The sequence below is a fragment of the Hyla sarda genome, chromosome 1 (genome assembly GCF_029499605.1).
Source record: "Hyla sarda isolate aHylSar1 chromosome 1, aHylSar1.hap1, whole genome shotgun sequence".
Taxonomy (NCBI): domain Eukaryota; kingdom Metazoa; phylum Chordata; class Amphibia; order Anura; family Hylidae; genus Hyla; species Hyla sarda.
Window position 1 is genome coordinate 67,832,826 of NC_079189.1, and position 26,574 is coordinate 67,859,399.

At 41.7% G+C, this 26,574-nt stretch overlaps 1 protein-coding gene across 5 annotated transcripts in view; it reads left to right on the forward strand.

The window, feature by feature from the left end:
* The first annotated feature begins 1,162 nt into the window (after nucleotides 1–1,162).
* The window catches only part of SLIT2 (slit guidance ligand 2), a 327,901-nt gene continuing 302,489 nt past the window's right edge, over nucleotides 1,163–26,574 (forward strand). For 2 of the 5 annotated variants that reach the window (XM_056555414.1, XM_056555429.1), the window contains exons 1-4: nucleotides 1,165–1,893; nucleotides 4,184–4,255; nucleotides 5,238–5,309; nucleotides 22,087–22,158. In XM_056555414.1, the coding sequence (XP_056411389.1) occupies nucleotides 1,688–1,893; nucleotides 4,184–4,255; nucleotides 5,238–5,309; nucleotides 22,087–22,158 (422 nt within the window). In that variant the 5' untranslated portion in view covers nucleotides 1,165–1,687. Of the gene's footprint in view, nucleotides 1,894–4,183; nucleotides 4,256–5,237; nucleotides 5,310–22,086; nucleotides 22,159–26,574 lie in introns of all 5 variants that reach the window. The other 3 variants (XM_056555423.1, XM_056555437.1, XM_056555443.1) reach the window with 2 other exon arrangements.

A 26,574-nucleotide genomic window follows, 5' to 3' on the forward strand; every position in this document is an offset into this window, starting at 1 on the left:
ACCGCTTGGACCCTTCATGATCTTCAGAACAGGGCACTGCTATTCCTACTAAGCACTCTGGTCCCCACCTTCTGAGACATACTAGTTTCAGCTGTGGTGCCCCACTCCACCATTCACCGACACTGAGAGGTGTCCCATCTCACTCAATGATTTACTGAGTGGGCCATCATGTGTCCCCCACTTTCCAAAACATGATGGCCCGGTCAGCAAATCATAGAGCTAAGCAGAAAGAGCTAAGACCCATTCTTAAGATCACGAGAATCCTAGTGGTCGGACCCTTTCCGCAATCAGACAGATAACTCTACATAACTGAATTTACTATGATAAATACCGTAATACTAATACTGATTAAATAATAAAACAACTATTAATAATTATTATTATACAGTATACATAGTGAATGTTAAAAACCCCAATTACTACTAACAGTATAAGTAATGTCAATACTTATTAAATAAATATAATATAATAATAATAATAATAAAATAATATGAAATAATATATTTATAATAATTAGTATTATTAATAACAATAATAACAATAATCAACTATGTCAAAAGTCTTGATGTAAATGGGTAGCATAAATATATATTTTTTAAATGTTGTACAACTGTACAGATGCTCATAGAAAAATTAAAACACAAAACAAAAAAGAAAAAGAAAAAAAAAACACAAAAAAGAAAAAAAAAATCTTCATTTTAAAAGGAAAGAGATGCATAACAGGCTCCTGAAGTTCAAAGGGACCCTTTTTATCAGCCCAAATACTAGTATGTCATTGCACAGAGACATCTGATGATCAGCAGATTGCCTCATTGATCAGGATCTGCAGCAGGGCTCCTCACAAGCAGACCTATCATTGTTGACTTTGGAGTGGCAGATGGATAATATGGTGAACAGCCAGGCATAATAAAATGAGTTAGACTCTGCCTCCAAGTCTGCTCCCTATCAGGACTCCCCCCCACCCTTCCACCAAACCCTCCTGTGCTTTCAATAGAAAGGATCTTCCCATGGTGGTGACGGATTGCATTGCAGCCCTGTAGGAGGCATTCATCTCCAAAGAAATGTGGTTTTGTGTGTTTAAGTGGGACTATGCTATTGGATTTGGAAAGTGCCCGGTGTAAGGTGCTGTGCCTTTAAGAGCAGTGTGTTTGTTTAGAACCTCCTCCTCTCTCTCAGGCTGCAATGTGCAGTTAGTTAGCAGACAGGCTCAGGGAGGCAGCATGCATAGTGTATGCTCTGTATATACACAAGGCTGGAGTGACATGCTATGCAGTCAATGAAACTAACTTACCAGCCTGGCACTGCACACACCAAGCCTGAGGATATCTGAGTAACACAGGGGCACAACAGTGAGTCTGGCAGAGATGCAGAAATTCATTCACTGCCTGGAGGATTGCTCTTGCTGCTGAAGGCACCATTCACATTCTACCCACTGTCCACTGACGGGAATATAAAAGCTTAGGAAAAACACACAAAAAAGAGAGAAGTTGCTTTTTGATATGTGCACAAGCCATGCATTTTGGATAAGCAAGTATTTTGGCACCTCTAACAGATTGCAAACTTGTGAATAAAACAAGTTCCCCGGGACCCTGGGAAGAAAAAAAAAAACTAACCTCTTTTTTTAGTACCATCTTTTAAGTTTTTGGAATTTTTGGTTGGGTATTTTTTTTTAATTTTTTATTGCCAAATGTTATTGGGATTTGTTAAGAAGAAAATGTGTGGCATTGGTTTCTGGAAGCTGTCCATCTCTCTGGGGTTAGTGTTGGTGATCCTGAGTGAAGTGGCACCTCAACCATGCCCGGCTCAGTGCACTTGTACCGGAACAACGGTGGACTGTCATGGGCTTGCTCTGCGCAGTGTGCCGCGCAACATTCCTAGGAATACTGAACGACTGTAAGTATATATATATATATCTTTTATATTTCTATATTATTATGGATTATTTATATGGTGCCAACATAGATATCAACGCAGTACCCAGAATATAATCACTGGCATTCAGTGCTTTTTAGTACTTATTAATATGATTTTAGGGTTCAAAAGAAAAACAGAGACCCTCTTAGAAAACCCATGCAACTTCCTGGAAGAACATTCAGATATATCAGCAACGTCTTTCAGTATAACCTTCATCATAGGGATGTATGTAACTAGGGAAGGCATCTCATTCCCCTGCTGTCACCTAATACATGAGAATATAGTGTTAATAGGACAATGAGTGCTCAGGAGACTTTATTAACCAAGTGCCATGCTTGATTTGACCGCAATTCTAATTCTTCCCTTCAGTGGACCATGCCTTCCTCACCAACGCTCAACAGTCCTAGCAGTTTTTGAGCTCCAACATCATCAATATTTATGCATGATGTGATGTAGCAAATGGCGCAATAGCCTTCTCTCTCTTTCTACGGTGGCACCACTTCTTCTTTCCAGCCATGGGACGCAGGGTCATTCATCCTGAAACAGTTTCCCAGTGTGTGCAGATGTAAATCCTTCAAGCATTGGCTTTGCCTACAAGACATTACTAGAGCACTTAAATCTCACAAGAGCAGAGTACATTACACAGCATGGGTGACGTCAATCATGGGAATGAGAAAGTGTCCGGTTTATCAGCATCACTCGCCTTGGCAGGATGAATGGCACTTTTTGGCCATGATTAATATACTATTAAAGGAAGGCTTGTCCTAGGAATGTACAAAAAGAAAAAGTTATCTCTGTATTGTCAGAAGATTATCAGTTCCACTGGGACATACTAAAGCCTAATCCTCACAGTTATATAAAATTTCAAAAAGAAAACGTTTTTGAAATCCTACCGAATGTATTACCTGAACATAACCCAGCAACATCCACCTGGTATCAAAGTCTGCATTTTCATATATTCTGTCAAAATGAAGGTTAAATCAATTCAGTAGACTCCTGTGGAATCTAACCCCATCTTAAGATGTTGACAAGTCAAAGTTTAGGCAAATATTTCATTGAACGTCTTGACATGTCGATGGTATCTCGGAATATTGTACTAAAAATATGTCATGTCTACTATTGTCTGGGGAAGTTTCCCTCTTGTAAGCTTTTTTTCTGTGTGTGTGTTTGTTTAAGGCTCCTGTGTAGTGTAGACTGTTCAGAGTCTTACATCTCTTTCAGGCACGTATAATGACAGTCAGTGCCCATAAAAAAGGTTAATTTCCAAAGCAATACACAGATTATTGGAATTGCATATTCATTGCTGTATCCCGTGACACTTTAATGTGTAATAATTGAGGTTTAGAGAAGGAATACAAAAAGACCCAGAAGCAGATGGCCCAAAAAAACTTTTTTAACTTAAAAAATAAAATAAATATTTTTACTAGTTTGTTTTGACAGGGGGGTTAATTTGGAATTCTGTCTAGTTCAACCGGCCCACATGAGGGCAAGGTTAATTTGAGATGGTGAACTGAGATACTAGGTAAAGTGTTACTATGCAGACGCTCTATAAGTGTTAAAATAACACATATTATCTAATTTAAGCAGCGTACTGGTGATTTCCTTTAAATATCCCAAGAGTTAAACTTTTTCTGCGTACTTGGGAATCTTTTGAAGTTCAAAGACTTGATACTGTCTTCTTTATAACCCAGCCATGTTTGTATTAGGAAATCAGGCCATTATATCCTATAAACAGCCCTCCTGCGGTTTTTCCTGAAATAATAAAAAAAAAATTACGGTAATTAATAAATAAAAATAAAAATAAATTGCTATATGAGTACCAAGGGCAACTTTTTGTAGGTGTCAAATTCTGTTGCATTATTTAATTTACTTTGGTATTATTTATTTTTTCACATTTTCAACCCATTCAAATAAATGTTAACGTTCTGAAAACTTTCTTCAGAAGTTTTTTAATGGCTGACGTGTAGTGTTGACATTTGTTTAAAGAACAACTAAAATTATTTTATGATGTCACTTTATCAGACGTTTTTGGAGCCTTCTTTGAGATAAGGCTTAGAAATGTGTTGTTTTATCAGGTGAAGTTTGGAACGTTGTTATCAATGAAGATACTATTGATCTGTTGTCAGCTAGAAAAAGTTTTTTTAGTTGGTGTCTAACTTTTTAAAATAAGAAATAAATAGATAAAAATAAATAAATACATTAATTAAGTGTATATGCTCATTCTGTTATTATATTTATTTTATTTTTTATTTTTTTGCTTTCTTTACAGTGATCTAAATGGAAATAATATTACAAGAATTACCAAGACAGATTTTGCGGGTCTGAGGCATCTACGTATCTTGTAAGTATTTCATATTCTTATGTGCATTCTGTAAAAGTGCAGCATGTAAACTTTTTTTTTTTTTTTTATAAATAGTCAAATAACTTGTTTGTTGCACATAATAAAATACCAAAATAGTTACAATTTGACATTTAGTTCTAAAAAAAAAATCATATTGTCCGTATTTTAAGAAAAAATGAGATATGGTTTGGCAGCTTTCTGCATAGGGGGGAATAATATGTGAAAATAACAATATTTATTTTACACTTCAAGAAGCAGCCTGAAGGATTTAGAAAGTTAGTGATACATATAATTAACATAACAACTTTCATCTGCAAGTCATTAGTTATAATTGTCTATGTGGGTTCTAACACTTTCTCAGAACTGAAGAGTATTCTGCTCAGTGTTATCATCACTGACTATTGTTTTCAATTAAAAAGTGGAAAAAAAATCTGGTATAAATTCTCTTTAAATAGATAACTAAGTGTTGACATTAAAAATCCCAAATATTTTTTTAAATTCACAACCCTTACATACTTTTTTGGATTTTTTAAAATTGTTTTATAAGACTGTGTGGGGATTTTATTACAACTTTTGACATTCCGCCTAGGAAAAAAAGTTTGTTTGTTAACTGTTTCAAATAGTATTACGTCAAGTCATTTCCAATTTTTTTTAACTTTTTTTTATTTCTTTTAAACTTTAGTTTCTACTTTTATTATGCATTATTAGAACCAAGAGAAATTTAGTTTTCTGAAATATGATTAATCATTGTATAAAGTGACTCTAAGACAGATGTAATGTTATTAAATGTTACTGTTATGTTTTCTAATGCTAATCTAATGAATGTTACATCACATTTTAGTTTGGAAATAGATTGCGAGAATTGATAAACATGTGAAATGATGCAATTCAGGCCTTGTCATGGAAGGAAGACTGATGTCATGTTAATGCTGTGCTGACTAGTGGTGTATTAAACCTCATGCTCACTTTCGTTTTTTAACAGGCAGCTTATGGAGAACAAGATTAGCACTATTGAAAGGGGAGCATTTCTAGACTTAAAAGAACTGGATAGACTGTAAGTATTTTCAATTTGTATTCCTAACTTATTTTATTAAATTTTTTGCTGTGCACTTAGAGCCTATACCTAAATATAGAAATTAAATAATCCAAAGAAAAATTCAAAATTTGTGTATAAACTATACCAGCTTCCTAAATGCTGATTCAGAAAGTTTAAATTTAGAAGTTGGAAGTCCCCAGTATGTGAAAGTGTAAAAAGAGACCTGACGAAAGCTTGGGAAGCCAAGTACTATATCATATTTTTATTGTAGGAAGGACTTTTTATTCTTGAATAAAATGTGTTAAAGTTTTGTGAAACTACCAAGTTACTTATCAATTGTAACATAGCTTGTCTACAATATTACGGATTATTATTCATTTCTTACGTCAGTACTTCTACCATATAATTTGGAGCAGGCATTCTGTAAACCTTAACAGCTAGCATGGCTGGGATCAGTCTTCCAGGAAATTGTCCTCCTTTAATTAATAGAAACTAGGCAGGGAAACTGGATTAGCCGGTTAATTTACATCCTCTCATTCGCCTTAAACCAGTCATTATGGGCCCAATGCGAATGATAATGAACAATTGACAACAGTCGGCCCATGTAAACGCAGTAAGATTGAAATTTAATATATATTGTCATGACAGCTATGCCTGATCCGTTTCTCAATGGATACCGGCAAATCCTGACTTATAATAGAGGATGTCAGATTTCTGTCATGGTTCTTGTACGTTTGACGGCTTTATGCCAGGAATGTCAAATGGTCTTCTTTCACTGGGGAAAATTGAATTAACTGAATAAAGAATCTAGTAAAGTCTGGGGATCTCACAGCCCCTAAACAAGTTAGATGATCACATTTTGATGTTTGTGGAAACCTCCCTAAAGTTGTGGGGGTTTAGGATTAATGTGTTGGATTTCAATATGCTTGAGTCTTTGTTTGTGAAGAGATAACTTGTGTTCTTCTTCTCACTGAAATAAAGATATATACAGTTGTAACTGCCACCAAACACCGCCTGGCACCACGTAGCACTGACCTGGTGCCTCATGATGATGGGAGGGTATGATCGAGACAAGTGTACCTGAGCAGTGATTCATACAATGTACTGTGTTCATCACTGCTCACTGCAGTACATTTGCTGGCTTAGGTGCTTTTCAACTACGCCCAGAGAATTTAAAGGGGTACTGCAGTGTAGGAAAATGTATCTCCTATCCAATGGAGAAGTGTCTGATATTGGGGGGCTGGAATGCTAGAACCCCCCCCCCCCCGTTCCCCTGCAGGATACTCCAGCTCTTCTCGTGCACAGAGCAGGGGTCCTCTATTAATCTCTATGGAAGAGCCAGAGATACAACGCTTGAGTATATCAGTCTCTCCCACAGAGATGAATGGAGGGCACATGCAGACCCCAGCTCCATGTGTGAGGAGAGCCAGAGTGCTGTGAAGGTGATGGGAGGGGGGATTCTGACCGCTGGGACCCCCTACAATCTTCTGGATAGGGAATCCATTTTCCTAAATTGCAGAACTCCTTTAAAGTGAGCAGCACTGCACACAGTACTGTGTGCATAGCCACTCACTACAATACTGTACTTACACTAGTGTCCAGCAGTAGACAGCGCTCATGTATGTACTTTCCATACAATAGCATCATGTCATGAAAACAGAGTGGAGCTCTGTTGTTGTATTTGGCCGTGTGTATGCTTGGCCAAGTCAAGTATGCATGTTCATGGTGACCATACATATTAGTCTTAAGCGGGGTAAAAATTGAAGGTTTCAACCAAACTGATCATTTGTTGAAATGGGAAATTGTTTAGAGAGAAGTAAGCCATGTTCAATATTTTCATCTGATAGTCCCTAGTACTTGAATGTATATGGTGCAATTATGCGACACACGATGGTAATTCTGTGAAACAAGGACTCTCGGTTAATCTTTCACCTGGTGTTGTATATGACTATTCTGATATGTACGACTGTGTTGGTTAAATTATCATTTGTTTAACAGTTGATCAGCCTACATCTATTTAATATGTATGGTCATCTTTCTAAGAAGGTTGAGTGATTCTTGTCCTTACTGTTATGTCTTGTTTAAACATAACGGAATCAGCTGAAAAGACTGTGTATGATAAAGCAATTTAACATAGAAGTCATCCTGGTATTTCTAGTGATGTCAGATAATAATCAACCTTTATAAGTTCAGTCAGTCCCAACTTTAATACATGTAGCCCCTTTGCTGTATGTGGAATGGATTAATTTTTAAATGAGCAGATCCCTTGATCCAGTTTATTTGATCGTTGATTGTTATATGATAAGGTTGAGATCCTTGGCGTGTTCTCAGAGATGTGTTGTCTTTGTTTTTCCCCAGTGTTTTGTGTGATGACATCATTACAACCATGTTTAATTTTAGACATTCCTGCTGTGTCCCAGATAAGAGTCGTAAATGACAGTAAAGTGTGATTACTGAAAAGATAGGGTTTGTATAAAAAGGCTAACAGGGGCGGCAGTCTAGTGTTTGCTTTCATGCACGTTTCTAAGAAGAGATTTTAATTCATCATTTGGTTATGCTATTTCTTAAAGGTAAGAAAAATCAAAGATGTAAAAAAAAAAAAGGAAATATTCATGTAGCCATGCAAAGTCATTCTTGGCGTACACTTTTAACATACTATCTGAATACAACTGGTGACATTACTTTTAGGGCTCAAGGACATGACTATAGCATAGTCTCCTACAGATAAAATAGATCTCCCATAGACTTCTATGGGTATTTTTTTTGTTCAATCCTGTTAAATACATATCGAGGTATTCCTGTTGGATCCCATATCTCAAATTGGATGCTGTATTAAGGAGATATTCTTCCTTAGAAATGTGGCTTCATGATGGATAATAACCCTGTAATACGGTACCGTATAAAAGCACCAAATGTCTGTAAATAGATTGCTTTAGGAATGTGAAACTTTTTTAGAACAGTACTAAACCGAAGAAATGTTACGGACCAATGTTAGGTTCAACATTTTTTTTTTTATGAACACAACAAGAGACCTTATTGTAAGCCAGGACATGTTTGCTTTGACCTAATTCTACTATACACACTTTTAGATTTGGCCTTTTTTAACTTGGCTGTTTACTTAACTTTTTAATTTTGTTATAAAGTTGTACACTAGATAAGCATACTAAAAGTGATGTATAGATATGCAATACACTAGGATTGGAAAAATATATATTTTTTAGTTTTATGTCTTATCCTTATGCGTTCACACAACAGTCTGTGTGGTAAATTCCTTAAACTTTTAGTTTTCAAAATACAGTGTCTCACATAGGGGTGTTTTATGCTTGAGGCGAAGTTTATCATGTTCTCTTTGAACAGTCTGTTGTGTGAGAGTTTTTCAGTCTGTTCAAAGCAGCTGAGAGCCCATATCTATGAAGCCAATGCTGTAGGTATAGATGTGTCTGTGTTGTTTTATCTACCATTAGATAATCTGGTCATTTTGTCTTACAATAAACAGGTTGATTTACATGAGAACATTTAAAGAATTGAGTTATGAATTAGCACTCAGCTTTACTAAGGGCCCTTTAAGACGAGCTTTTGTCTGCCCAATATGAGTGCCGATCTGGTAGAGGACTCGGTTTAGGAGACTCTGGACAATTTATGTGGCCCTTTGTTTTCACCATGGTCTGTCACATATGTCCCATTTGCATGGGGCAATGTGTGTCAGACTAAAAATTTTAGGACAAATATTTTAAAGAGGTACTACCGTGGAAAACTTTTTTTTTTTTTTTATCGACTGGTGCCAGAAAGTTAGACAGATTTGTAAATTACTTCTATTAAAAAAATCTTAACCCTTCCAGTACTTTTTAGGGGCTGTATACAACAGAGGAAATGTTTATCTTTTTGTATTTCTCTTATGTCACGACCACAGTGCTCTCTGCTGACACCTCTGTCCATTTTAGGAACTGTCCAGAGCAGCATATGTTTACTATGGAGATTTTCTCCTGCTCTGGACAGTTCCTAAAATGAACAGCAGAGGTCAGCAGAGAGCACTGTGGTCATGACTGTCACGATTCGGCTTCCAGGTAGTGGATCCTCTGTGTCAGCGAGGGATTGGCGTGGACCGTGCTAGTGGACCGGTTCTAAGAGGCTACTGGTTTTCACCAGAGCCCGCCGCAAAGCGGGATGGTCTTGCTGCGGCAGTAGCAACCAGGTCGTATCCACTAGCAACGGCTCTACCTCGCTGACTGCTGAGAAGGCGTGGGACAGAAGGACTAGGCAGAGGCAAGGTCAGACGTAGCAGAAGGTCGGGGGCAGGCGGCAAGGTTCGTAGTCAGGATGGGTAGCAGAAGTTCAGGTACACAGGCTTTGGACACACTAAACGCTTTCACTGGCACAAGGCAACAAGATCCGGCCAGGGAGTGCATGGGAGGAGGTCAGATATAGTCAGGGACCAGGTGGAAGCTAATTAAGCTAATTGGGCCAGGCACCAATCATTGGTGCACTGGCCCTTTAAGTCTCAGAGAGCTGGCGCGCGCGCGCCCTAGAGAGCGGAGCCGCGCGCGCCAGCACATGACAGCAGGGGACCGGGACGGGTAAGTGACCTGGGATGCGATTCGCGAGCGGGCGCGTCCCGCTGTGCGAATCGCATCCCCAACGGCCATGACAGTGCAGCGCTCCCGGTCAGCGGGACTGACCGGGGCGCTGCAGGGAGAAAGACGCCGTGAGCGCTCCGGGGAGGAGCGGGGACCCGGAGCGCTAGGCGTAACAGTACCCCCCCCCTTAGGTCTCCCCTTCTCTTTGTCCGGTAACTGCCTCCCCTGGGATGAGGACACCGGGAAAGAATGGAGGGTTTCCTCAACGGCAGGCAGTACAGCAGGAGTGGGAATGGGGAGGGAGGGCAGAGGGCGAGGCCTGGCACGGGGCAGTGTGACACCAGGACGGGGGCCATGGGGAGGCACAGAGGCTTGCCTGACGGGACTGGGAGGGGGGGAGAGGCACTTCCTGTGGCAGGCAGAGTCCCAGTTCTTGATCTCCCCGGTGGTCCAATCAAGGGTGGGGGAATGAAGCCGGAGCCATGGCAGACCGAGGAGGACCTCAGAGGTACAGCCGGGGAGAACGAAGAGCTCAATTCTCTCGAGGTGGGGTCCAATAGACATCAGGAGGGGTTCTGTGCGGTAACGCACGGTGCAGTCCAATCTGGCTCCGTTGACCGCGGAAATGAAGAGCGGCTTGACGAGACGGGTCACCGGGATGCTGAATTTATTAACAAACGACTCCAAAATAAAATTTCCAGAGGCACCAGAGTCCAAGCAGGCCACGGCTGAGAGGGAGGAGTTGGCTGTAGAAGAAATCCGCACGGGCACCGTGAGACGTGGAGAAGAAGACTTAGAACCAAAAGATGCAACACCCACGTGACCTGGGTGCGTGCGTGCGTTTCCCAGGCGTGGAGGACGGATAGGGCAATCCACCAAGAAATGCTCAGTACTGGCACAGTACAGACAGAGATTTTCTTCTCTACGGCGATTCCTCTCTTCCTGGGTCAGGCGAGACCGATCCACTTGCATGGCCTCCTCGGCGGGAGGCCCAGGCGAAGACTGCAAAGGATGCTGTGGGAGAGGTGCCCAGAGATCTAAGTCTTTTTCCTGGCGGTGCTCTTGGTGTCGCTCAGAAAAACGCATGTCAATGCGGGTAGCCAAATGGATGAGTTCTTGGAGGTTGGCAGGAATCTCTCGTGCGGCCATCACATCCTTGATGCGACTGGATAGGCCTTTTTTAAAGGTCGCGCAGAGAGCCTCATTATTCCAGGATAGTTCAGAAGCAAGAGTACGGAATTGTATGGCGTACTCGCCAACGGAAGAATTACCCTGGACCAGGTTCAGCAGGGCAGTCTCGGCAGAAGAGGCTCGGGCAGGTTCCTCGAAGACACTTCGGACTTCAGCGAAGAAAGACTGGACTGTGGCTGTGGCAGGATCATTGCGGTCCCAGAGCGGTGTGGCCCAAGACAAGGCTTTTCCTGAAAGAAGGCTTACTACGAACGCCACCTTAGACCGTTCTGTAGGAAACAAGTCCGACAACATCTCCATATGCAGGGAACACTGAGACAAAAATCCACGGCAAAGTCTAGAGTCCCCATCAAATTTGTCCCGCAGGGACAAGCGTAGGTTAGGAGCGGCCACTCGCTGCGGAGGAGGTGCAGGAGCTGGCGGAGGAGATGGTTGCTGCTGTAGCAGAGGCAGAAGTTGCTGTAACATGGCGGTCAACTGCGACAGCTGCTGTCCTTGTTGGGCAATCTGCTGCGATTGCTGAGCGACCACCGTGGGAAGATCAGCGAGACTTGGCAGCGGCACCTCAGCGGGATCCATGGCCGGATCTACTGTCACGATTCGGCTTCCAGGTAGTGGATCCTCTGTGTCAGCGAGGGATTGGCGTGGACCGTGCTAGTGGACCGGTTCTAAGAGGCTACTGGTTTTCACCAGAGCCCGCCGCAAAGCGGGATGGTCTTGCTGCGGCAGTAGCAACCAGGTCGTATCCACTAGCAACGGCTCTACCTCGCTGACTGCTGAGAAGGCGTGGGACAGAAGGACTAGGCAGAGGCAAGGTCAGACGTAGCAGAAGGTCGGGGGCAGGCGGCAAGGTTCGTAGTCAGGATGGGTAGCAGAAGTTCAGGTACACAGGCTTTGGACACACTAAACGCTTTCACTGGCACAAGGCAACAAGATCCGGCCAGGGAGTGCATGGGAGGAGGTCAGATATAGTCAGGGACCAGGTGGAAGCTAATTAAGCTAATTGGGCCAGGCACCAATCATTGGTGCACTGGCCCTTTAAGTCTCAGAGAGCTGGCGCGCGCGCGCCCTAGAGAGCGGAGCCGCGCGCGTCAGCACATGACAGCAGGGGACCGGGACAGGTAAGTGACCTGGGATGCGATTCGCGAGCGGGCGCGTCCCGCTGTGCGAATCGCATCCCCAACGGCCATGACAGTGCAGCGCTCCCGGTCAGCGGGACTGACCGGGGCGCTGCAGGGAGAAAGACGCCGTGAGCGCTCCGGGGAGGAGCGGGGACCCGGAGCGCTAGGCGTAACAATGACATAAGAGAAATCCAAAAATATAAACATTTCCTCTGTAGTATATAGCCCCTAAAAAGTACTGGAAGGATTAAGATTTTTTAATAGAAGTAATTTACAAATCTGTTTAACTTTCTGGCACCAGTTGATAAAAAAAAAAAAGGTTTCCACAGTAGTACCCCTTTAATGTGTTAATGGCTTTTTACACAGCTGATTATAGGCTTAATTAATGTTCCCACAAATGTTTATTCGGACCATAATCAGCCCATATCCGCCCATGTAAAAGTAAGGGTACGTTCACACATGCATATTTGATTGCCACAGCTGATATTTCTCACCATTGACTTCAATGTGTAGCAAAATCTTCAGCAAGTGTGAACGCACCCTAGAACTGTGTAGTATCAGTCTCTATTTCTGACATTTGCACACGAATGAAAATATTGGTTTACATAGTTACTTCTTTGGTCTTTGATGTATAGCTGTTTCTTCTAAAGCTGGGGATACACATTGGATTAATGGCAAAACAGGCTAATTCTAGCAGGGTTGGTGAACCATTTATCATGCATGGGGTAGCCTGACTCCTTATGCCATTGTGATAGAGAAGGATTGGGCCATTTCAAAATGCCCAATCTATTTGTTCTCAAGGCAGAACAGGAGGACACATACACTCGGCTGAGCCAAGTGTGCAAGTATATGGAAGAGTTAGGAGAGATAGCTATTGGCCGAGCAAGAATTTAGCTGACAGCTATTAGAATGTTATGGCCAGTTTAAGGGTTAACTATGGAATATACCGTTGGCAAGACTACTACTCCAGCAATGTTAACAGATACAAAGGTTACCAAAAGCAATTATCGATCATATCTAATACAACCATAAATTCAAAAATTGGTCTCTCCTATCATTGCTAAATAGTATTGAAAAAATTAACTAAAGCATTTAGAGATGGGTAAAGGGAAAGCATGAAGGGTCAAGTGGGTTAACTTTATGTAGAAATCTGGCTTATCCAGTGAAAAGGTCCACCACTATATAGCTGCCACCACTCCTGGTTACATTGACTGGGCAAGACATTGTAACTGTATGATGAGGCTCAATTTTCACTAGGACATAAAAGAAAAAGTGATTGTCCAGAATTTTTTTTATTTTAATTTTTAAAAAATCCACTCTTATCTATTGGTGACAAATGGTATTACAGCTCAGCCTCAATAAATTGCAATACCAGACTTTGATCCAACTGATTATAAACCAAGGCTGGAAAACCTTTATATATATTTGATTGCTGTCTAATGCAGGGATATATGTGAACTTTGGTATAGTCCAGATAAACCACTAAAAGTAGCTGTAGAATGAAGTATTTGTAGTGACGTCATCACATGTCTTTAGGCTTCTATCACCTCAATGCATTAAGATTTTGGTATTCAGTGTAACTCCATGCACGATTTGCTCTACATGACTTCCACAATAAACTCGAGCCTTTCCTGAAAAGTCTCCTCATTTTATGTATTTTTTCAAATATTTTACAGTCCATGAGGCAGGCGTGTTGTTGGGAAATTAGAATTTATGAGAGCGCACCTCCCTAGTTGATATGCGGCGTATCTCCTGCTGTCCTTATTGTACTGTTCAGCGTTAAGCCTCCAGCACTTTCTCATGTGTTTTACACATAGGCAGGTCAGTCAAATAGAGTGGCCTGGACAATGTCTGCCAGCAACTCTAACCCTTACGATCTCCTCACAAGTGTCTTTATTACTGCACTGACCTGAGAGTCGTTTCCATCTGTTTTTGCCTACAGGAATCTGTTGCTTTCCAGCTGTTTATGAGATAGAGTAGAGTTTTGTAGGTGGCACATTTCTTTTATAAATAAATATTTTGTTCCCTTGTTTTTCATAATGAGCAAGAGAAAATTTATCATACATGCCACACATAGGAAGCTTGTCTTAGCTTTTTATTAGTGATCAATCCTTAAAGCCAGTAGGATACTCCAATGTGGCCAGAAACCTTAATAGAAAGGTTATAAAACACACAAGAGCTGGTAATAGAATCCACACATATACAGGTAAATCTTGCCACAGGCATAAGATAGCTGTCAGCCAAAAACTACTCAGCTGCACATGTTTGTCTCAATGGGAAGAAGAAGACAAGACACTACAAGACCCTTCTGGTGCAAGGAAGTAGGTCTAGTGGGATTAAAGTACAGTGCAGCAATCCCTTTATTGAGCTTTAAAAGTCCTAGACGATGACACAGGTAGTAGCGAACAAGAGACATGTTTCAGGTGTTGCCACTTTTAGTTCTGCAAACCCTTGTGGTGGTAGCTTTTCTCTCAGCTGAACTAAAGGATCGAGCATGATGAAATCCAATATTTTGACCCTTAATATCGCTGTGCAATAGTTGGCTGAAAACCACACACTTTTTTGGAATCTTGGTGGATTCATTCTTGGTGGATGTAATTGATTTTGTTGGGCTTTGCCAACAATAACCTAAAATGACTTGAAAGCTTACTTGAGGTTCTCATAGATAAAGACATATAATAGAGGTAAAAATAAGAGTACTATCGTCACTTCACTATATACACAAAAAGTTGCTTAAGTATTACATATTATAGATTACATGAAAATATGGACAAATTGCGAAACAACATATACAAGGACATACATACAAGGAACTATCCAATTGCCAGTAGGGGATCAAAAAGCAATTTTTTCCACTTTATTGTAATTTGGTCCACGTTATTCAAGGATGGTTTCTATGTTTAAAAAGTTGAACTTGATACATTTTAGATGAAAGTTGTCTAAACCTGACAATTTTGGCAGGACCAGACAGCTATCTAAGGTATATGACAGTTTCCCGACTCTCCCCCAACAGATGATATTGGGTCGGGCATGTTGGATTTTAGATGTGTGAACCTAGAAAGATAAGTTTCCAACAGAACTGTCTGGCAGCAGCTTACCCTCCTCTCCATTGACAACATATAAATGTTAAGCCATGTTGACCCTTCATGTGTATGGAGGGGATCAGTCGAAGGTGTGTGGCCACCTTTAAACCTATTTTATTAGTTCTATGTTCGGGTACTTTCACACATGCATATTTTTGCTGCAAATCTACTGCAGATTTACAGTTGCAGATTTTTCTGCTCATTTACTTTAATCTGTAGAAAATTCTGCTATAGCAAATTTGCAGCAGAAAATAAGCTTGTGTGAACTTACCCTAACTCTAAAAAAGACAACATTGCCCAGTGAATAATCTCAATCTAGGAGCCAGATGGCAGTGGTACAAGTTTTAGAAATTATATGGCCCTTGTCTTTCTATCTACCAGTGATATAGTTCTGTAACTGATGTTTCAGTAATATCATTGGTACATAAGAATAGTTGAGTAACAGTGAAGAAAATCTGTATTTTTGGCCTTTGACCAAACTGGGGCTCCTTTGCCCCTGGTTGGAGACAACAGTTTGCTCTACATAGTACACTGATAAACTTACCAGTTTTAGTCCTCTCTTGGACTTTATTGTTTCTGCCTTGATGTGCACTATGTTTTTGTAATTTGTTATTATGTTTGAAAAATCAATAAAAAGATTGTAAAACATTTTCCTCTTCTTCTTGCACCTATGACGCCGTTTTTTTTTCTTCCTCTCGGAAGGAAGAATCCTATTTTACACGATAGGATCCGGTTTCCACGTTGGATTATTACTATTATAACCATGCTGAGCCGGTAACATCATGGGTTGTCGTTCTCTTTGTGCTGAAGTCCACTTAGATCTCTTTAAGAAGTCACTGTCTGAGAACTGTGAAAAGAAAGACGGAAGATTTTGGTTTCTTGAATGGATACCAAGTTCTATATGAACAGTTCTTTTATAGCAGTTCCCAGCTGTTGGCCGAGAGTAAATATTTCATATTTGTGAGGAAAAGTCAAAAGAATCCCTTTTGTTTACAGCTGCCAAGTCCATCTGATGGAGGTACATTGTTATCTGACAACCAATTCATCTCCTTGGGACCCTGGAATTCAGAACCATTTCTAAGGCAACCTAGAGATACATTACAAATATAGTTCTTTTCATGCACTCTCTAAACATGGGTTGCAGAGAAGACCTTGCTTATATTCCCAAGTGAAAAGACAAGCGGCTCTTAACTTTTTATATGACTGATTTTGATGAACAAAGGCCCACCATAGGACCAATTTTTGTACAACGAGTTTTGAAAATCTAATAAGAGAAATCTATTCCAGGAGTCTATTAAACATTGGATCACATATGTGAACTGCACGAGAAAGTCTCCGGGCCTTTGTGTGCCGAGGAGCGAATAAGAGGTCACAGAATCAATAGTAAAATTATTGTTTCCTGCCATTTCCGCAGCAAAGCAAAACAGGAATCCTGCTTTAGATTTACTTACAGTTATGTGTCCATGAAAAGAATCAATAGACATTTGTAAAGAGAATACAGTATATACTGGTGCAAGAGACAGAAAGGGGAGGGCACACTAAACGGAATATTCACCTGTATGGAGTATGCAGTAAGCCTCAGCGGTCAATGTAAATAGTAACTCCTGCGGGGTGCATATACTGTAGATGAAGTACTGATAAATAACATAAAAGAAGGTGTATGTGCACTCACCGCTTGTCACTTGTCACTGCGTTACGGGGTCTGGGTCATGGGTCACTGGATCTCAGCGTGGACGCATGGTTGGAGCGCTCAGAGGCACTACTTCATGTTTGGCCCCGACCAAACAGGAAGTAGTGCCTCTGAGCGCTACCACCATGCGTCCAAGTTGAGATCCAAGGACCCGGGCCCTGAAACGCAGTGACAAGTGCCGAGCGAGTGCACATACACCTTCTTTTGTATTATAGAATACAGTATATGTTTACTTAAGTTGTAACAGTTCTGATAGTTTTATCAGAATGTGAAGTGGATTGTAACCTTGTAAGCAGGACCGATATGTACTAATACGTTGCTGTGAATTCATATCCATGACTGAATCACTTGGCAGTCAATGAACATCTTACAACACATCTACTAAAATCTCCAAATGATTGTATAGGAAATAAATTGATCATATCCAATAATATTCGTAGAAAGTGCACCAAGCACCAGATCTCTTTATTGGTCCTCCAGTCTTTGTGACTACCTGTAAATGGCAAAATTAATATAGACCATCTCTTTCCCAAAATATCTATCTATCTACGTATCAGTCTATCTATCTATCTATCTATCTATTTATCTGTCTATTAAACAAAGGCCCAATACTGCACAATTTAAGATGTATGAGTGCCAGCGTCCCAGATCTGATCAAAATCCACCTTCTTAGAGGTGTCTCGGGGTGTGATGGTGTGGTGGATGGGGCAGATGTTGTAGCCGAGGGGCAATGTGTTATTAACCCCTAAATGTTCGTGACGCCTGGGCGAGGGTTTTCCTGGTAACCACCCGAACAGTAGTACCGCTATACAAATGTTAGGCAGGGCAATAATAGTCCAAGACCAGGTAAGGGTTAACGGTAGCTTTACTGAGGTAGACAGATGGAAAAAGTCTTTACAGCTAGACCAGAATCCCAGAGAGGTGGCCAGTAACACAGAAGGACCTCTCAACTTGCTGGGAATTGTAGTGACTTTGATAGACTTAGTTCAGCCATGCAGACTATAATAGACTTTACTATAGGCTCGACTTTAGACTTGACTGGGTTGTAGGTAGTGACAGCAGACATAGACTTGACTTACTGGAAAGTGGCTGTAGGTGGTTTGAGGCCTCCAGATATGCTGGACACTAGCTCTGAGATGTCTGGTCTTTACTGTTCCTCAGCAGGAGGTGAGGTGGAAGAGAGGGATTGTAATGGCTTCCCCTCTTATAAAGAGCCAGAAGCCCATAGGTCAAGCTGCAGGTCACCTGGTGCTCTCTGGGTAACAAACACATTATGTAAACACATTATCATGTGACTAACTCAAAGGTCCTTAAAGGTCACAACACACATAACAACCGGACATGGCCTAAGCACTGTACGGGACTATATCCCGTACTGGGACATCACATACACAATAGAATTCTATCCTATCTATCTATCTGTCTATTTTATATCTATCTATCTATCTATCTATCTATCTATCTATCTATATAATATCTATTTAATTATCTATCTATTTCATATCTATAAATCTATCTCATCTATCAATCTATCTCATATCTATCTATCTATCTATCTATCTCATATCTATCTAATGTCTAGCTTATATCTATTTAATTATCTATCATCTATCTATTTATCTATCTACAGTATCTATCTTGTTCAATATTCTATCTATCTTATGCAATATCTATCTATTTAATCTCTCTCTCTCTCTCTCTCTCTCTCTCTCTCTCTATCATCTATCTATCTAATATCTATCTGTCTGTCTATTTATGTACCTATCATCTGATATATAATTTAATCCTCTATTATTATCTAGTATCTATCTTGGTGATACAATGCATGGCAGGCCTACCCGCTCAGTAAAGTTATTTTGCTAGGACCATTAGCATCCATCAGGGCGGCCTGTAAAGTTTGCAGCGTATAGCACATTATGCCATGGAGACTAGTAGAACTCCTTCTGTGGACATTAATTTGAAATGATGGTGAGAAACTCTTTCCAGACCTTTTCACAAATTCCCAGCCAGAAAGGCTGTTTATTTTTCCCATGTCTATTTTTGTTCGTATTCCTCCTCAACAGCGTTTGCCGGGTTCTGCTCACAGCCCAGAACGGCTTGTGATGAAGTAGTTTATCCAGCCAATGTGGTCTCACTCTTACCTCCTCTTGTTGCCCTCTACTTTAATTTTATTCATTGTTTAGCTGGGGGGCAAAATTCCTAGCCGACATTCCTTGCATTACTACAGCATGCATTGTTCTGTAGGGATAGGACATTCACATATCTGGCACAGAGAAGGGGAGACCTCATCATGGTTTCCTCACTTTCTATTGGAGAAGATGAGGTTCAATCTGATAAAATGTCATCCTTTCTTTAGCCCTAATAACACACTTTTATACATCTCTTCAGTCTCTAAGATGAATGCATAAAAGGGGTTATCTAGTACTAGAAAGACACAGAGCTGATTTCTCAAAAAAATAAAATAAAAAAATAAATAAAAACAGCTCCACATTTGTCTGCAGGTAGTGTGTGGTATTGTAGCTCAGTTCCAGTGAAGTGAATGGTGTCAAGTTTTAGTATCATGTGGGTACAAAACCTGAGAACAGGTGTGGTTGTCACGATGCCGGCTGGCAGGAGGTGGATCCTCTGTGCCAGAGAGGGATAGCGAGGACCGTGCTAGTGGACCGGTTCTAAGACACTACTGGTTTTCACCAGAGCCCGCCGCAAAGCGGGATGGTCTTGCTGCGGCGGTAGTGACCAGGTCGTATCCACTAGCAACGGCTCACCTCTCTGGCTGCTGAAGATAGGCGAGGTACAAGGGAGTAGGCAGAAGCAAAGTCGGACGTAGCAGAAGGTCGGGGGCAGGCGGCAAGGTTCGTAGTCAGGGGAGATAGCAGAAGTTCTGGTACACAGGCTTTAACACACACAAAACGCTTTCACTAGGCACAAGGGCAACAAGATCCGGCAAGGAAGTGCATGGGAGGAGGATAGATATAGTCAGGGACCAGGTGGAAGCCAATTAAGCTAATTGGGCCAGGCACCAATCATTGGTGCACTGGCCCTTTAAGTCTCAGGGAGCTGGCGCGCGCGCGCCCTAGAGAGCGGAGCCGCGCGCGCCAGCACATGACAGTAGGGGACGGGAACGGGTAAGTGACCTGGGATGCGATTCGCGAGCGGGCGCGTCCCGCTGTGCGAATCGCATCCCCAACGGCCATGACAGAGCAGCGCTCCCGGTCAGCGGGACTGACCGGGGAGCTGCAGGGAGAAAGACGCCGTGAGCGCTCCGGGGAGGAGCGGGGACCCGGAGCGCTAGGCGTAACAGTGGTACTGTTTTGGGAAGAAATGTTATAGATAACGCCAATAAGTTACTTTTAGTGATTGCATTTTAGTGATTTTTCAGTACAATTTATTAAAATTCTTATTTCCATATATAACATAATGCACATATTTTGTACTTATAAGTGATTTCTTATAGAGGGATGTGTTTTTTTTCACTGCCAACTGGGTGGAAGCGCTGGCAGGTGTGAGCTGCCAGACACTGTTGAAAGCATGCAAAAAAGAACTAGAAGACGGCACTCACCAGCCAGATAAAAACTTTGTTCAGTCCACTGAAGCATAACAGGCACAAGCGGTTATGGTGGTGTGAGGCGAAGGCAACTGGAACAGACCATTTCATGCTTGTGATGCACTTCCTCTAGCTGTACCGGCTAGAGGAAGTGCGTCGCATGCACGAAACGGTCTGTTCCGGCTGACAGACAGCATGATGGGCAATGAGAACCTTTATGGTCCATTGTGGTGTCCATCATGGGAAGAGTAGCACTCCTTCAATAGAAACTCCTAATAGAGCCAGAGATGGATGTCTAAACATAGCCTTAGGTTGTTTCCACAACACATTTTTGGATATTAAGCAAAGTTTGAGTTTTTCTGTTTGATAAACAATGGGGGGGGGGAATGTACTATTTATCATCACCAATTTTTTGTCCTTTCAAGTTTGGCACATGGCAGCTACATGATATTTACCATATTTTTCGCAATATAAGACGCTCCGGCACATAAGACGCACCCAATTTTAAAGGGTGAAAATCTAGAGAAAAAAGATTCTGCACAAAATACAATGTAAAGTAAAGGACAGTGATCTTCAACCTGCGGACCTCCAGATGTTGCAAAACTACAACTCCCAGCATGCCCGGACAGCTGTTGGCTGTCTGGAGGTCCGCAAGTTGAAGACCACTGGTATAGGAGGTAATACTCACGTGCCCCCGCCGCTCCGGACCCCTCACCGCTTGTCACCGCTGCCCTGGATGTCGCCCTCCATCGCTGTAGTCGTGTCCCCGTCGCTCCGGAATGTCTCTGCTGCCCGGTATCCTCGCTCTCCGTCGCCACCATCAGGTCGCTACGCACGCCGCCCCTATTGGATGACGGGATGGTGTGCGCGACGACGTGATGACGGCGAAGGAGAGCGCCGGCCATGCAAGGGATCCCGGCATGGAGCAGACACCTAGGAGGCAGGTATGGTCCCTCCCGGTGTCCTGTAAGCTGTTCAGGATGCCGCGATTTCACCGCGGCGGTCCTGAACAGCCGGCTTAGTGTCACTTTCGCTTCAGACGCGGCGGTCAGCTTTGATCACCATGTCTGAAGGGTTAATACAGGGCATCACCGCGATCGGTGATGTCCTGTTTTAGCCACGGGTCCCGGCCGTTGATGGCCGCAGGGACCACCGCGATATTTGCTGTATAAGACGCACCGACTTTTCCCCCTCCAGTTTTGGGGAAGAAAAAGTGCGTCTTATACGGCAAAAAATACAGTACTATTAATGTACAATGTTTGGGTGATACATTTGCAACATTTTTAACAATATATTTACTAATATAAATGGATATCTTTCTGGCACAATTGCTGGCGCAAGCTGCACAACAAAAAAAATTCAGAAGGAAGCATAAGTTACTTTGCAAGTTGCATCTGGACAATTGACTACAAAAAAAGCCACCTCACACAATGCAGGCGGGATGTTGGGTACTGTGAAAAGAGTGTGAAATAGGTTTAGTTTATAGTCTGTGTGTTGCCAAAATGTGAAGAATTTTTAGTGGAGCACTGTATATACCACCCATGTCTTGGCTTTTTCATGCAAACCCTTAATATTCTTTATTTTTCTTTTAGGCGGTTAAATAGAAATAATCTTCAGGTATTTCCCGAATTGCTTTTTCTGGGAACTCCTAAACTCTACAGACTGTAAGTACCTCTCATTTATTGTTTGCTCCCCTACATGGTTCCGAAACAACTTTTACTGTCTCCGATCTTTCTGTCTCTTTGGGCATCGTTGACTTTTTTTTTCTTTTTATAGCAAAGTTATAGTTTGTTGATTGTTTTGTATGAAACTTCTATCATTCATTGCAGTGTATCATTCTATGCATGCTTCAGGGTGGGTCCAAAGTCAAGAACCGCCCAAATATCATTTATTAAACCAATGTCTGTATCTGTGAAGACAGCTGTCATTTTCAAGTGGGATGGTACCAGAAAACTGGTGTACTGTGCATCAGATAGTAAGCTATCTAGTGAGAGTGGTGATATGATGACAGAACTAGTATTAGACTAGCAATATCTTGAAAACATGGCCTTTTAGGGGACCAGAAGTGAAGAAACCTTGTTTCAGATTTGGTACCAAATATACTACGGTGCCTCATAATGTGTCAGTATGGATCCGCTTTTACAGACTACTCTATATTCCTAAGAGCCATCATCTTGACATTATATTAAAGGAACAATGTAAAGTGTATCATAGTGGTGGCCAATTAAACAAAATTGGTCAAATATCAAAAAATTCAAAAGAGGTTCAGAATTTTTTTCTGAAACCTGGAGGAATTGTGCTTTGTATTGAGGCAGATTATAAAAAGCTTAGGGTACAAACTTTGACTAAGTCTAAGAATGTTGCCATTTTTTTTACAGTGATTCATGCTGTTTGAAAATCTGGCACAACAGTTTTTACCTTCTATTGGTTGATTGAGTTTTACTCCAAAAACTGTGTAAAAATGTGCCACAGTCTCTTTACAGTGAGGTCCACATCCACTCTCCAGCAGGCCATGCTCCCTTGTTGACCACGTTAAAAATGGTGACGCGGGGAGGGTCATGTAAGCTGTTTTATTTGTGCAAATTGCAGATTGTTGGCTCAGGCAGTTTTGACTTTCTCCCCCAATCTCCGGTAATGGTGTTAATATTTTAATGAATAGAGTCTCTAGTCATCAGGATTTCATCCATATGTGTGTGAGATTTCCGCTTGAAATTCACCTGGTTTTACTCCTGAGGCCCGGCCTGAATAATTGCACTATTATGCATTGGTTCCCAAAGGATTAATTTAATTTTTTTTCTTTCTTTTCATGCTGAGTGTAAGTAGTTTCCCATAGAGAGGAAGATCATTTAGGTGTGATTGTCTTATATACAGTATATAGCTGTGAGCCAGCTGTACTCATTACTGTGGCGCTTTAGCCACTGGGTTCACACTCCTCATACGTCTTTATTGATACTATGGAAACAAAGAATTAAATTATGGTTTTGTCATTTGGGTAGAGGAATATCCCATTAATAATTGCAGTTTTCCTTGCTTTAAACCTTAAAAATAAATGTATTAATTCATTTATTTTTAAAAGGATCCTGTCATGCTGAAAATGCAGTTCAATCTGCAGGCATCATGTTATAGAGCAAGAGGAGCTAAGCAGATTGATATATAGATTTTGATGAAAAGTTCCAGGATAAGGTGTCATTTATTCATGTTTTCCTCTGCTAACTCTGAGCAAAGTAGTCAAGTGGGTGGTCCTACTGATACCCAGATAACCGCCCCCTTAAATACCTAGCCCAGAATGAGCAGAGATTTACATGAATAAATTAGAAGCTATCTAGGCTCTCTTACCACAAAATTATATATCAATCTGCTCAACTGTTCCTGCTCTATAACATGATGCCTACAGATTGGACCGCATTGTTAAAGTGAAAGGTTCCTTTTAATCTACTTCTATCTATTATTTTTGTTGCAAGTTGGGAAACATTTGTTGGTGACTGGAAGGTCACGACCATAACTATCCCCCCTGCTAAGTTCCACTAAGTTTTCTCATCACTTTGATGCATTGCTATCTGTGGTTACCGTATATACTCGAGTATAAGCCGACCCGAATATAAGCCGAGGCCCCTAATTTAACCCCAAAAACCCAGGAAAAGTTATTGACACGAATATAAGCCAAGGGTGGGAAATACATCATCCCTCCATGTCATCATCCAGACCCCCCGTCATCATCCAGACCCCCGTCATCATTCCCCCCTCCCTTCATCATCACCGCCTGTCAATCCCTTCATCGGTGGTCTTCAACCTGCGGACCTCCAGATGTTGCAAAACTACAACTCCCAGCATGCCCGGACAGCCATCGGCTGTCCATTTTCACCAGGGGGGCCCTCTTCTCTGCGCTCCGGGTCTGCCCCAGATTATTGATGTTGCCTTGACGACGACGCACAGGGACGTTCATGCGCGTCCCTGTGCGTCGTCCTCAAGGCAATGTCACTAGTCTGGGGCAGGCGCGGAGAAGAGCCCCCCCCCCCCCCGGTGAAAATGGACAGCCCGGAACGACTAACCCTCCCCACCGGACGGTCCCCACAGCATAGATGGCCCGGACCAGCTCACCATTCCTTCCCACCGAGGGGAGGTGAGTCGAAAACTAAAGGGGAGTCTGGATGATGACGAAGGCCTCAGTGATCTTCAACCGGCGGACCTCCAGAGGTTTCAAAACTACAACTCCCAGCATGCCCAGACAGCCGGGCATGCTGGGAGTTGTAGTTTTGCAACATCTTGAGGTCCGCAGGTTGAAGACCACTGAAAAGGGATTGACAGGCGGAGTGTTCACTCGAGTATAAGCCAAAGGGGGCTGAAAAACACAGCTTATACTCAAGTATATACGGTATATGTGATCTTCAAAACTTTGATTCCTCAGAGGCCATAGGTTCACCCCAATCGACAATGAGGACATATGATATACAGTATGGTGAAAATCTGTTTTAATATTTTTTTTAAAGTTTGATTAATACAAAGAACATAGAAACATATATCACATACAGTCAGTATAATGTGGTATCAGGTGCTATTGATATTGGAAGCGCAGATTGATATGGTGGAAATCTATGGTGTCAGGTCATGCTGGGAATAGTGGTTTTAAAACTGGAGATGCACATGTCGGAGATCACTACTTTAGTATGTACGGAACTGCAGAATATGTCTATGTTACATAAGTGACACCTAATAAATAATTAAACTACCACTAAAAAGTGTGTTGGGAGCAATGACTACACGTATTTGCCTTTCCTTTAATCAAAACTCTTGTCTATAAAGCAAACAAAATTCTTCACAGGTGAAGTGTTCCTGTAAGGTGAATGGCACAATATCTGGGTGGTGAGCTCATATGAGATGCACCTTTTAAATGCCATTTCCCTGATCTTTATCTACATTCCTGCCCATAATGACAATTGAATATATAGGACAAAGGTTAATGTAGCAATGCTTTAAGTACTATTAGAAGGAACTACTTGGTTTTATCAATAAAGAGCTAAGCAATAGAGGTGTATAGTATCTTGCCAAAGCTTTTATATGTTATAATTCTGATAATAAAGCTTTCTATAGAGACATGACGTATTGATATGAAGATCACTTGTGGTTCCAACTATACATAAATAATATCTACCAAAACCATGGATTTTGCCAAGACCGACTGACTATCTGATGTGAATTAGATTACCTAACAGCGGCTTATTCTCCTCCCTCCATAGAAGACATGTGCGTGCTATGAAAAGCAGAGTGTGTAGAAATTGGGACCAATAACTTTCATACAACAGTTGCACGCTTACCTCAGGATTGACATCAGATTTTCAATACATTTTCAATAACCGTCAGTTGAACAGATATCTGACAATTTCCCATACTTTCCCACGCACATGAAAGTTCTTCATTCCCAAATGTTCTTGGGTTGTCCATGGGGAGGGGTAAGCCGTAGCCAGACAGCTCTGGTGTCAACCTCTCTCCCTGAACAAAAGGTTCAGGCAGTAGAAATCCAACCCGCTAAGCCTTTCTCTCAACTGGCATCCTCTGTCAGTGATGAGTTGGGAAGCCGCCATACACCTCAAACAGTAAGTCGAATCTGCAGCACCAATGGGCTCGGACGACTTTAGTATAAGTGTGTGTCCATACACTTTAGATAACTGTCGGCTGAAGGATCATTTGGCCAACAGTTTCTCTGGTGGTGACTTATATCTCCAAGAGAAAAAAAGATTGAGTTGAAATTAAACATGCCTAAACATTCTCCCCCCATCTGTTGTTGGGAGCCTGACATTAGATGGTCAACCGATCCCACCCGAAAACGGTGGGTTTAACTGACAAATGTGTAAGACATATTGGGACCTTTATATCTAATGTAAACGTTATCGGTCAGGTCACCTCCGGAATCAGATTCTAAGCAGATCTTCTCAAATTGAGCCGGATCTACCAATGGTCTGCATACTCATATATCTCATGTCTATGTCCAGGAGAACACAGCATATCACTACTAGTGCCTAGGGCTGGGCGGTATGACCAAATGTCTGTATCACAGTATTTTTGTAACTTTTGGCAGTTCTACT